We start from the raw sequence: 14,394 nt of genomic DNA, 5'->3' as shown, positions 1-14,394 counted from the left end.
GACAGTTTTTTAGAAATACTTAGGGCTTCATTATCGAATTTTCTTTTGAAAAATTGTTTAATGCAAAATAGGTAACGCCTGAATACTGTATTTGTACCCATCAAGCAGTTGGGATTGATAGCAAACTATAACGGTAGTCTCTTTTATTGTATTCACATCTTATTCGACTAAAGGCTTTAATTACCATGTTTTATTGACCGCAAAGACCATCGCGTATTGCTGACGAAGGTTAAATATTTATCACTAGATTTTCTGTTTTTTTTTTTTATTGGGTAAAATGATTTTTTTTTGTTACGGATGGGGGATGGATGAATACCCTGCCACGGCCGGTCTGTGTTTTTGAATGTAGTTGTTTGAATCGATCTGAAGATTTAAGCCTTTTTTCAACTGGTTTTTAAAGTTTGTTCTTATGCTGTACTGTTACACCACTGTCCAAGGTTAGGAGGGATTGAGCACTCACAAAAATGTTTAACCCCGCTACATTCTGTATGTTCCTGTCGCAAGTCAGGATCGACCTGCATACAGTTCAGGGGTTGTCGTTGGGTCGTATCTGTCATATTGGTTTTTCGAAAATTGTTTTGTTATAAATTGGGTCATTAGTTTTCTCAATTCAAGTTGTTTCATGTCAGAGCCTTTTATAGTCGACTCGACGGTATGGGTTTTTCTCATTGTTGAAGGTCGTACGGTTGCCTATAATTGCTTACATCTACCTCATATGAACTTTGGTAAATAGTTGTCTCATTGGCAATCATACCTCATCTCCTTATTTTTATGTTATTGTTTTATTCACGCATACCTGCTATTTATGGTTATTTTTTTTTATTTAGGGGTGCATCCAGTTGCATCATTTTATTAAAAAGATATTTACCCGGCATAACTTAAAGAAAGTCTTTACTATACTTTTCTTGTATACGAATGACGAAACATCTTCTCGCAATTCTTACTAAGAGTATTCTTCATTTTAAGCAAAATATGGCCTTGAATCTTAACTGTATTATAAATATGAAATAAGCCACAATTTGTTTATTAAAATGCTTCTTAGTCAAATACCCATATAGTAGGTAAAATCAGTCTCCTGATATAGGCTCCAAGCCAGCACATTTTAAAGATTCTGCATTCTGATTTGCATTGTTTGGGCATAAAACACAAATAAATCTAAAAACACATATAAAAATAAGGAGATGTGGTATGATCTCTCGTCAAGAGACCAAATGACACAGAAATTAACAACTAAGCATTCGTGTTGTCAGATTAAAATATGTTTAACACTCCAGTCCAGAGATACATTCTACTGAATTTACCATATACGTACTTATTGCGTAATAAGATATGTGTCCAGGTAAGAGTAACAGCAGGTGGTATATGTACTTAAGTGTTTATCGCCTTCTACTAAACATCTGACGGTGACATTTAGCTTTAGGGCAATTTAGTGACCAGCTGAGAGAAGAACGAAATTCAAGATATATAACATTCTGTCGAAAAATCATTTTAAAGGTAAACATTATTACGGTCATCCGCAAAACTTATGAACATAATATATATATATATACTTTTTTTTATTTAATGCAATTCAATTCGATACTTCAAGTTTTATAAATCAGTTTAATGTCTTACAATTCAAATTAGCGTTAGGCTAACTATAAGTACTTGGTATTTCAAGTAGAAATATACTCCTAATGAATAACATGGACCGATTTGAGCTGGGATAATACTAATTTAGTTTGAATTTTAGATGGTCTGTTATAATACTTAATGTGGAAGTTTTTTTGTTTTTTTGTTTTTTGGCATTTGGCACTTTTGTAAAAAAAAAATCGTAAGGGTTCCGCCGAACCCTGTGTCTCGCCTACTTTTGCTGTTAGTCGCAGGCTCAAAATGGGGAAATAATTGTTAAAAATTTTCCTCTAGATACTATATTTTGATTATAAGAAACTTCTGTTCAAGTTTAGTAAGAATCCAGGATGGCTTATGAATCTAATAAATGTTTTAAAAACTTTATTTGCAGACTGTATGTAATGTAAACTGGAAGAAAAACTAAGTCCATTTATAAGTAATATACGGAAAAACAGGAATTTCTTTTACAAAATTTCCTTCTAGATACTAGCTTTTGATCATAAACAAGCTTCTGTCCAAGTTTGGTACAAATCCAGGATAGTGTAAGAAGGTTATTAAAATTTGTAAAAACTTTAACCACAGAGTGAATGTAATGTTAACTGGCAGAAAAACTAAGTCCATTTATGAGTAAAATACGGATAAACAGGATTTTTTTTTTATAAATTTTACTTCTGGATACTATCTTAAGATCATAAACAACCTTCTGTCCAAGTTTGGTAGAAATCCAGGATAGTTTAAGAAAGTTATTAAAATTTCAAAAACGTTAACCACAGAGTGAATGTTTGTGGACGCCGCCGACGACGCCGGACGACGACGACGACGACGCCGACGACGGAATGTAGGATCGCTATGTCTCGCTTTTGCGACAAAAAGTCGCAGGCTCGACAAAAACCGTATTTTTTTCTAAATTGCTGAATAATTTCAAACAATTCGAACTTAAGGATGCATTTTCTAACGAGTGTCAACAACAGGTAAATGCCAAGCTTATCGGTAATTCGTGTACTAGTAAAATATACAAGAAACGGGGATGGCGTGTCTGTGGATTGTAGATTAGGAAGTTTAATCTGAAATGATATCCTTAGGCTAAACTATGTTTAATACACGTGATTTGCGTTACCGTTATATCCGAGACAGTCCATTCGAACAGGTACAAAAAGACTTTGATAAACTTTACAGGACACGTTAAAGTTCGTTAGCATATGCTATACTGAACAGAAACTTAACCATTTACGTCACTAAAGAGACAAAAGGTCAACAATTTTTAATATCTCTACATATGTTTAAAGAAAGGAAGACAACATTTAAACATTAGGGAAAATGCAAAGATTATGTCATCACGTGTATTTGAAAGTGAAATCTAAGTTAAGTTAAGTTATTTAGTATTATATAGATAAACCGTCCTTGCACGGGAATCGAACCGTTACTTCCTTTGCATAGATATCTATATTGTAAGCGAGAGCCCTATCCCCATCGCTACGGAGGTGAACATCCAGATGTGGCTAGTTAAGACATTTAAACTATACATGGACAATGATCAAAATATATGAAATTATTCTGAATAAAACAACTTGTGTTTTATTGATCACAAGTCTGCTACCAATAATTATGCACACGTTTTAGAATTTCGTTTTTGTACCTTTTTGCATAGACTGGCTCATATATATATATGACTATTTTTTTGCATAAAATTATTTAAAAAATATCAATTCGCTTCGCTTTGCTCGACTGCATATTTTCACTTTTAGGGAATTATGTCCCCTTCATAAATCCTGGACCCGTCCCTGTGTTGTACTGCTTTTGGGGCATATTATCAGAATTATAGAAAATTGTATCAACCTTAACTCAGGACATGGACCTTAGCAATTTTGCATTTTGTTTTATAGCGTCGAATTCAGAAATACTAATTGTTTACCTTTTCTTCTGAACCAAATCACTTCTTTACTTTAAAATTTACCCAAATATATTTACAGAGTAATTTCATCCCCTTTCTAGCTTTTTGAGGCTAAAACATGTAGATCTAGAAATAAAAAAGAAGGTGTATGAAAAAAATGTGCCAGTAATACACTGTCCATGCACTATAGGGACTCCAGGGCGACCCTAATACATATATGCATTTCGTTTTTGTTTTGTTATGATGATTCAAATGATAAGACACTTGTTGTTGCGCTAGGATAGCAATGACAACTGTTATATAGGTTTACATTTCTTGAACTCGAACGGACTGAAAACAGATTGGTAGTTACGCGCCGACATTGTCGGCAAGTCTTTCATTATTGTGCACGTGTCATATCTTCTCGACAAAGCGTGACGAGCGTGTGATAGTTAAGGAGGCCGTTGGTAGGAACCCCGGATGGATCAAAACACTAACTATACAAGTGGTGTTTGCTGCATCTCCGCTGCGCAAGCAGCATTAACGAGTAAGAGCAAAGACTGGTCTGCTCGGAGTCAGAATAACGTGTCCGGGTAGGTTGACATGTCCAGAGGCGGATTTAGGGTGCGCGAGCCTTCCCAAAAATGGAGCTACTTTTATGGTTATTCAAGATTATCTGCCTGTTCCACTCCAAACTTTGCCTAGTTAGGGGGCCCTTCCCCTTTTTCAAATTCATTCGGTATTTTATTTATTAGAGGTCAATTTTGTATGTTAACGTTGCTCATGTTTTTTCATGTTTTCTTAAAACCCACCAATAAAAGTTTATACTGCTATGATAATATAACTGTTGAAAAACAGATAGAATATATATAAAAGTGTCGTATATAAGTTGCAGCTGAAAATCCTTCAAATACTTTTGATTATGATTCATAAAACATACATTGATACTAAGTGTATCTCTTTATTATTTTCAAAAGTTCAATGGCCGCTCCCATTTCGTACTACGGTTGGTACGGTATGCTGAAAGTAAAGAAATGCTGGTACCGACGTTTATATTTTAATAAAAAAAAAGACCACAGGATGTATACTTAAAAAAATCAAATTTAATCAAAAGATAAAATCCCTATCAACTCACTAATGCACGATTGATCCTATAAATAAAAGTGTCCGTGTAATACATGTTCAAATAGGCAGCAAATCTTGAAGAAAATCATTCAACTAATGTTACCAATTTTGGACCGAAAGCTGCGATTGGATCATATTGTGACACTGTTTAATCCTGATCAACACTATCAGAGACATATAAAAACCTATAAGCATAAAACATTTAAAAAAAATACAAAATATATGCCTATATATATATCTAAAAACAAGACAAAATCCATTTTTTCATAACATTTAATTCACTAAATTTATTCTTTTGATACATTTATATTGTTATAGAATTCATAAATATATTGAATTCATATATACTGAATTCATATATTTGGGAGTTAACGTACGATTTATATTTTTTCTAAGGGGGAATGGGGGGATGGCATAAGTCTTTATTGTCATATACATGTAAGTATACATTGAAAATCAACCATATATTTGTGACGAATACAACAGACTTTTTTATGCTTGTATTTAATATTAATATTGTCAGGGACGGACCCAGAACCTTGATGTCTGATTGGGGGTGGGGGGTCACCATGAAACCAAAATTAAATATTTATTTGGAAATGTATGTATGCGAGTGTAATGGTGGTGGGGGACGGGGTGTCAGATTCTATAGCACCTTTTAATTTTTTGCCATTTCACTCTATTCTTTATTCTTATGCCAATTGGTCTCTATTATATTTATCCTTAACATGTATGACATATTTGCCACTGGACGTGAAGCAACCAACAATCAATCAATCTATTTTTTATATTTCTTCACCTCTTTATTCTGTTATTTATTTTTTTATCCCATTATTCTCTTTTCGGAAAACCCCATTCATATCCTCATAAATGGTGACGCATTCATAGCCTCATACATGTACATGTACATGATAATTGAAACAGGAAAAATATACCATCATATATTACTGTATGCTTGGACTAATAGATAATTGTTTTAGTCCCAGATTATGTTTTAAAGTATGTCTTATAAAAATAAAATAGCATTTCATTGATGATTATATATTACACAATGCCAATCCAATCCATTTTTTGTGGAAAAGGGGGAGGGGATTTTTTTTTAACATAGCATTTGTTAGTTTCCTTTGAAAATAAGAGGGAAAAGAAAATACGACATTCAGTCTTAAAACAAATCTTGTTTGAACAAACTTTTTGTTGCTGAATAAAGTCAAAAGAAGACAATTTTGAAAATAAAAAATCACAAGGAATGGTAATGTTAGAATTTTGTTATGATGACATATCCCATATATCGATACTAACATTCTTGTCACTAAACGTTTATTTGTAAAATTCGTTTAAAACACGTGCCCCCGGTTAATCCGCCACTGATAGTAGTATTGTTCATCAGTAGAAAGTAATTATGCTTTGAGAAAAAGACAGTTTTGTTGTGTGGGAAGAATCATAAAAGTGTTATTTTTCTAAATTCTTTTTGTTAACGCGGACATCGTAGAGAAACTCTGTTTGAAAATTTTTATAATATTGTGTATCCTATTGAAACATGAACGCGGACTTCAATGAGAACATCTCGATTGAAAGTTTGCAAACGTTCCGGAACGACCAATGAAATTCATTTGAATATGTAACGCGGACTTCAACGAGAGCACCTACATGAAATATTTTATTTAGATCAGCCAATCAAATTATTTTTTAGTGCTTACCGCTAAAATATAGTTGATAAAATTAGATTACAGCAACATTGCGGAAATGTTTAATTTCTATTCTTGTTTTAAAATGTTTATTTTAACTTTTGGTCTGTATAATTATATCAAATGTCACAAACGTAAAAATAATTTATTTAAGTGCATCAAAAGACGTAAGCCAGGGCCGACTGTTAGAGGGCTTAATAGCCAGTCAATGTCGTTAAACCCATCCATCATTATCGCAGACTGAAATTTATCTTATATTTTCACAGAATCTATGTTCATTTATTGCAAGAATTCTTTTACGTACGGACAGCACGATAATCCCTTAACACAATCGTAACCACGATTCAATATTCGTTTGATATTTACTCATTTTCCACAATTAACGCACGTTTTGCACCAGTGACCGGTATTACAATTTACATAGTTTGAAAAGTTCATTGAGCTGTTACCTTATTTGCAATTTTTAGCAAGACTTAACTGTTTACTAAATGAATTCAACAAGTGTCAACATTATCTATATCAATTTTATTATCTAACAAAAATTGTTTTTAATTACAGACTATTTTAATGTCGGTATAATTGTAAATGTTTTTTTTTACCGAAAATATAAGATGCATCGATTTAAATTATGTAATAACAATGAATAATTTCTGTTCCTTTTACGATCTTGTCAATATCTAAATAACGAGTACAATATAGGAAAACAGAAAAAAGAAAAGGTAAATATACAGGAATACATTAATTCTATGCATATAATAGTTTCAATCTATTTATTTTCTATTTATTTAAAAAAAAAAAATATCTTTCACTTCTAGGCTCCTGCCAATGGGCGCAATTACGACCTTCTCATTCTCTTTCCCGTTTTTAATTTTAAGTATTTGTAAGAGACCACACGTTACTTAAATGCCACGAGTTTTCATATCAGTTAACAATCTTTGAAACGAATATGTGAGATAAAGAGCTACTGCATTTGGGAGAAATAAAATTATGTTCACTTATATATCTATCTATTTTATTTTCAACAGATTCACAATTTTTGCAATATTTCTGAGTTTTCTTACTTTACTTATAATATTATGTATTGTTCATTCATTTATTTTAATTGTGAAGCATGTGACTTTACTAAGTATTATATCTAAAATCGATAAAGGTTGAAACAAATAAACGATAGATTCATCGAGGTTATTTGTTTTATCATTTATTTTTATTCATCAATTTAATTATTTATTAGTTATTCTATCCTTTAAATTTTTACTCACTTTTACTTTTATTCATAATAGTTTTTTTTTTTCTTATTTGTCATTCTAAATTATATCAATTACCTTATGGTAAAAATTAAATTATTTAAATGCCAATTATTTCGAGACAGCTTAACCACATCTGAAACTAACTTGAATGACCGCAAGGGAATCTATTTGACTGGCATTAAAATAATTTGATATTGATTGAAATGCATTAAAAATAATTTTTAATTTTTGTCAATCTTTATCTTATGGTCATTAATCTTTTTTAAATAGCGTTAATACCTTTTTGGCCGATCAAGCTAAATTCGGGTTACTAGTGTAGACCTTGTGATGTATAACGCTAAAGATAAATAGTTTTATCATCAGTGACGTGAATGACGTGTGGGCAAGGTCGTTTATAACTGAGTGAGCTGTAAGAACGTAAATACGCCGCCATTTAGACCGAATACTTTTTGCACGTCACTGTATATGCCTATCATCTGTCAAATATCTTGATAATATATTTTGCTGTCTTATGTGTTCCATCTTTTGCAAAATTTGATCTTGTATTAGATATTTCATGGCTAACCCCCAGTTGTTAGTGGGTTTCGAGTTGCTCAGCTTTTAGTTTTTTTATTTTGTGTGTTGTGTACTGTTGTTTGTCTGTTGGTCTTTTTCCTCTTTAGCTATGGCTTTGTCAGTTTATTTTCAACACTTATCAGTTTGAATGTCCCTTTTGTATTTTTCGGCTCTCTTGCGTAATCATTAACAATTTGCAAAGACTCATGGTTTGCTGTACGGTGTTAAGGGGTTTTCATTGTCAGAAACAATTAAAAAAAAACAAAAAAAAACAAAACAAAAAACAAAACAAAAAAACAAAAACAAAAAAAAACAAGAAGGGAAAACATGAGAAAATTCAAAAATGCATGCATAAATTTACTAGAATATATGTCAGTTAAAGTTGAAAAAGTCACGTTTATTATGAAAAGATGATGACCTGAGTCGATAAAAGAGATCTCCCGCTGGTCAGTTGAATGCAATGTAAAAAATTTCTAACTAGATGAACTTTAATGCAAGTTGCTCAGTTGGCCGGTTTAAAAAACCCATCTTCGTTCTTTCCATGCGATAGCTTAACAACTCCTAAACTACTTATAGTGTGATGTTGTCAGATCCTTAACAAAATATAAACGATATGTAGTAATTCTCTGTTAAGATGTTTTTATTAACAATAGGCAGATATAATGCATTTTTTCGTATTACTAAGCAAATGACTATTTATGCATGCCTTTAAATGCTCTGCTGTACATTTACTAGAACAACTATTATCAGTACGAGTAACATTAAAAGTAATATTAACTAGTTGAATAATGCATATGTTTAAAAGAAAATGTTATACTATGGCCTGGTAAATCTTCAAATGAACAACGGTGTTCCTGTTTCGTCATCCTGAATCAAAAACAAAAAAGGATGATCTGCTATAAACTGGAATGAGATCGGTTGAGTAATCATGCTTGACTTCACCATAGTGATCGTAGTGGCCGCTGCCGCTTCGCTTCCCTTCTTCTTCAATATGAGCTTTATGACGCGCATTACTCACGTGTTCATCAGATTGAAATATTTCACTAAAATCTGCATTCGTTGGATCAAATATTTCCGTAATTCCAAGCATTGAAAAAATAGGTTTCAAATCGTACTCACGTTCCATTATACATTTTGGAATTCGAATAATTGTTTTCTGTGTCTTTAGTTCGCTTACAAGTATCGTTAAATCATCCTTGGAAATATATTTTAAAGTTCGGTAAGTCCATCACCAGAATTTGGCAAAACAAATATCATAGAGATCTTGTTTCTTTTGTATGGAAGTTGTAAAATCTTGCAATCAAGATCAAGGTCTTCGAAAAACTTTACATCAAACTCACCATACATCATCTGTACAAGTGTTTGCTCATTTGTGTTGACGAAAAAGTTTCTTTGTCTCGTGTCATTCTTGTTAAATTCTGTTTTCCATGTCCCTTTAAAGTAAATGACGTTAGTCAGAACAAGTAATGTATTTGCACTCAAAACTTTTTTCGGGATATGTTTTTAATTTTGTTGTTAGTTTTTTTGGAAATCCAATTATTTATTGTCAAAATCCAAGCGATTAACTACACTACCATTTCAAGGTTTTAACTAGTTATGTCAGATTTTGATCCGCCGCCTTTAATTTCAAATATTGGAATTCCAAATCGAAAGTACACCACTTATCTGGTATCGTTCAGTTGGATTGCTGTTAGAGGCAATTTATTCCTATTGTTCAGAAATCTTCTAGTCTTAAACTAAAAGTTTATGTTTTGATATAGCCGATTAATGAAAACCTACGGAACAACATGTGCCAATTGTTATCGCAGATCAACAAAGGGCAAAACTTCCTAGCGATGCAGGCTTCTAGATCTTTGACAATTTTTTATAAATTGCAGAAATATATTACAAAAATTATGCGTAATTGTTCACCAAAAAGAGGGACGAAATATACCATTGGTTGATGGAGACCTAGCCTGACATCCTTACCCTGTCGACGTACCTTGTTTTGCTTCTTTTTTAAAATCATGCGATTCCTTCCGTGTTTTTTTTTTCTCTTGTCTTCCAAATCAATTTTTGAGATTTGAACATTGGTGAATAACTTTGAATTTTAATGTTATGCTTAATTGGAGAAGTGCTATTATCTGAAATATAAATGAACATGGTCTGACCTGTTTTTAGCTGTTAACCTGTCAAACTGTTACCCTGTTAACCCGTTACCTGTTTTCTGAATTCATAGTATTTGTTTTCCAGCAATTATACATTTTACTTTTTGTGTATATTCCTGTAAAGGGATTCTTTAGAAATCTAAGTTTTGCAATTGTCTAATATTTTAGTTGTGGAATAGGTGTGACGTCTGCAGGGATCTTTTCATGTCATCATCTTTTTTTCCTAGTAGCCATATGATACTTGCGGAGTGGATTGGTTGATTGATTATTTGGTGTTTGAAGCCATCTTCACCACTATTGCTATTTCATAGCGGTCGGTTTTAATTGGTGGAGGACACAAGAGTGCCTAGAGAGAGCCTAAAATGTTTGACAGGAAAACTGAAAATCTTTTTTTTAGTCATTTTCTATCAAGATTCACTTGAAAGAGGGTTACTTCTAACAAGAAAGCTTTTGAACAAAGGGTTTCATATAGTGAGGTTGAAGTCATCCCTTCCAGAGTGTTACTGAAGTTATCATGATTCCGTCGATTGTAATGGAAGATAAGTGTCACTGATGACGACGGAAATGTTACTCTTGAATCACCCACAATCCTCTTTTCCTCTATTGTGAAATCACTAAATGAGACTTATCATCAAATGCTTACACGTATTCAGTAACACGACGGGTACTACTAATGGGGTATAAACTGTGTACCCATCCTGGACATCTAAGTTTACCCTTTCTTCTGTTGGGACTTTTCATTTTTTAAAATGATAATTGTGAAGACTGTTTATCTTTTCATTTTATTTTTTGCCTTGGTAAATGTGCATTTACAGCTAGTCCTGTTATAACAGTCCACCCCACATGGTTTTATACTTGTTTCCAGTAACTGCATACATTAGTTGATGAGGTGTTTTAATGTTTAGTTCCTCACGACGCATGTGTATATGCCTATCACCTGTCGAAGATATTTGTGATAGATTTTGCTGTCTTATGTGTTCTATCTTTTGCAAATTTGGTCTTGTATGAGATATTTGAAGGTAACTATTAAAATCATAAACAATTTGTTAAGACTCGTGGCTTGTTGTACGGTCCTGAGGGTTTTTCATTGTTGTACACCGTGTGTCAGAAAGAGTATTACCTAAGAAAAAAAACCAAGAACGGGAAGAAAAAATAAAAATAAAAAAAAGCATGCATAAGTCAGTCTAAAATGTCACGTTTATTATGAAAAGATGATTACATGAGTAAAAAAAGAACTATTATCAGTATACGTAACAGAAAAAAGAATATATATTTGTTGAATAATGTTACAATTTATATGTTGTAATAAAAGACGTGTTAAACTATGGCCTGGTAAATCTTCCAATGAACAGCGGTATTCCTGTTTCGTCATCCTGAATCAAAAACAAAAAAGGATGATCTGCTACGAACTGGAATGGCTTTGGTTTGGGACTTATGTTTGATCTCACTTGTATAGTGACCGTAGTGGCTGCTGCTGCCTCGCTCCCCTCTTCGTTGACCTCAATATAAGCTTTATGACGCGCATCACTCATGTGTGCATCAGATTGAACCATTTCACTAAAATCTGCAATCATTGGATCAAATATTTCCGTAATTCCTAACACTGAAAAAATAGGTTTCAAATCGTACTCACGTTGCATTGTAAATTTAGGAATTCGAATTAGTGTTTTCTGTGTCTTTAAACCGCTTACAAGTGTCGTTAAATCGTTATTGGTAAGTATATTTTCCAGTTCGGTTAGTCCATCACCAGAATTTGGCAAAATAAATGCCATAGATATCTTGTTTCCTTTGTATGGAAGTTGTAAAATCTTGCAGTCAAGATCAAGGTCTTCGCCAGACTTTGCATCAAACTCACCATACATCATTTGTACAAGTGTTTGCTCGTTTGTGCTGACGAAAAAGTTTCTTTGTCTCGTGTCATTCTTGTTAAATTCTGTTTTCCATGTCCCTTTAAAGTAAATAGCGTTGGCCAGAACAAGTAATGTATCTTTATTAAGAACATTTTTCGGAATCATATCTTTAATTTTGTTGTTTGTATTTGCGGAAATCCAATTATTTATTGTCACTCGTGAATTTTCCGTATTTTTAACAAAATCCAAGCGTTCAACGACACTACCATAGATTGTTGATGCCTTTGTAGAGAACGTGTTTAAAAGATTTAAGCCCTGACTAGCGTATAACTTATTAGCAATAGCAAATGTAACGCCCGGTGCTGTTCTGGTCGATAGTTTGTCATTAAGAAGTTTGTATCCTCGGTTGACATCATCTGGTTCCTCATATTCAAAAATGGCAGTCTCCATTTCATATTTTGTCGTGGTTCCGGTTCCTAAAACTAGTAATAACATAGCAGACGTGATACTGTATGGTGATATGAATTCATTTCCTTTTCTTTCTAGTGCACTGTACAGGAAAATAGAAAAATTTGCAATCCCTTCTTCGAAAACCACATTGGATAATGGAGGTTGAATATTCATTAGAAAAATTTTAAAATAAAAGATAATATTAAGTGAAGAAAATATGCTAGAAGTAACGATTAATACAATGCATCATTTTATATACAGGGACTTGTCATCTTGTGACACATGTTTATGTTTGTGACAAGAATAATTACGTATAAGCTATAACTTAGCGTGATGTCTTTTGCAAAATAATTTATCTACCGTTCATAAAGATGATGACGTAGATGGTTTGTTACGTATTTACTGTTGACAAGTAAATGCATCTAGAAAAAACCCTCATCAATCTAAATGTTTTATACTTGTACGTAGATACAACTGGTGAAAACCAGAATATTCAATAGAAAATTACAGAACGTGTTTCGCTGTATTGGGGACACAGTCCAATATTCTTTTTTATATACTAGTATATATATAGAAACATAGTAAAGAGTTAGCTGGAAAATGACTATCGGTTAGTTCAAGGGTTGGGTAATAATTTGTTTGAAAAAAAGCAAAGAAGATTTCACATAGGGAAGGAAAAAAATAAATGAAAGTTTAAATGTATATACTCAGCAACAACAAAAATGCACCACATCAACGAATTTCCTTAAAGTAAACATTTCTTTTGCATATAACTTTTTGAAAAATGATTAAAATGGGTCAAAATTTTTACCATACGTTTTTGAAGTCATAAACATCAAAATATCAAATTCTGTGACATAAAACATTTCTTCATATTTAATATTTTGAACAATAACAACAAAACAAAACAAACCTGTTGCCAAATCTGGGAAAAACTAAAGTAGTGTGTATCTGTTCACATGAAAACGAAGAGAACGACTCTGATTTTCGAATTATTGTCCAAAGGCCAATTCGAAATTGACTCACCTCAGACTTTTGATATTTGAATTCTCTGATTGCAAACTCCATTGCCACCACATAAATCAAAACTTTTCTGTAAACTTTGTTTTAGTTTCATGGTTATGGTTAAATTTAATACATTCTACAAATTTGAAGCAAAACAAGATATTGCGAAACAACTACATATGGTAAGATGTGGTGCTTTATTTGTGTTGTTAAGTATAGTTTCATGCGTGTTCGTACTGGATCATCACAAAATAACGTGTATTTGATTCAAAAGTTATATACTTAATCTACTGGATATATACGCATTAGTAGTGTATCTATGTTCAAATCTCATACATCGAGTAGGAAGACAAATCAAGGTAATACACACAAATTTAGGCCATGAACTCTAAAAAGGGGGAGACACGAAATTTTAAATCTTTATATTAAGATCACTGAAAATTTATAATAACATAAGTAGGAAAAATCAATTGGAAAATATTTGACCCAAAAAGTAAAAGAAACACGTATAACTGCATGTGTCGACAATGCTAAGGAAACGACATTTACTATACTATACTCTAATTTTCTGTCAATGACTTCTTTTATGTCGATTGGTTTGCTTGTTTATTTTGTTTTGTTTGCTTTGATTGTTTTGTTTGATTTGTTTGATTGATTTGTTTTGTTTGTTTTTTTTATTTTTTGGTGGGGGGGGGGGGGGGGGGGGGGGGAGATGATTTCAACAAGTTGTCTCATATTTCCGTCATCCTCCTTTGATTGCAATAACTAGAATATTGCTAGTACATAACAGATCGTACAACTCTTTCCGAAGAAAATGCATTCCAAAGAAAAGACTTCACTGTATTCATA

The 14,394-nt window shown here is 32.5% G+C and overlaps 1 protein-coding gene and 1 pseudogene across 1 annotated transcript; both read right to left on the bottom strand.

Annotated features, from left to right (window-relative positions):
* Nucleotides 1-8,909: 8,909 nt before the first annotated feature.
* On the bottom strand, nt 8,910-10,981 carry LOC127721097 (serpin B3-like; annotated as a pseudogene).
* Nucleotides 10,982-11,425: 444 nt separating this feature from the next.
* On the bottom strand, nt 11,426-12,789 carry LOC127721896 (serpin B6-like). Its single transcript, XM_052228712.1, has one exon. The coding sequence runs from the start codon at nt 12,712-12,714 to the stop codon at nt 11,563-11,565; it is 1,152 nt and encodes a 383-aa protein (XP_052084672.1). The 5' UTR covers nt 12,715-12,789; the 3' UTR covers nt 11,426-11,562.
* Nucleotides 12,790-14,394: the final 1,605 nt, after the last annotated feature.

This window comes from Mytilus californianus, unplaced genomic scaffold, assembly GCF_021869535.1.
Source record: "Mytilus californianus isolate M0D057914Y unplaced genomic scaffold, xbMytCali1.0.p SCAF_12, whole genome shotgun sequence".
Lineage (NCBI taxonomy): Eukaryota > Metazoa > Mollusca > Bivalvia > Mytilida > Mytilidae > Mytilus > Mytilus californianus.
This window is presented reverse-complemented; position numbering and strand designations above follow the sequence as displayed.

What these genes read in the sequence shown, in the direction of transcription:
- LOC127721896 (XM_052228712.1), bottom strand. Translation starts at nt 12,714, where the DNA reads ATGAATATTCAACCTCCATTATCCAATGTGGTTTTCGAAGAAGGGATT.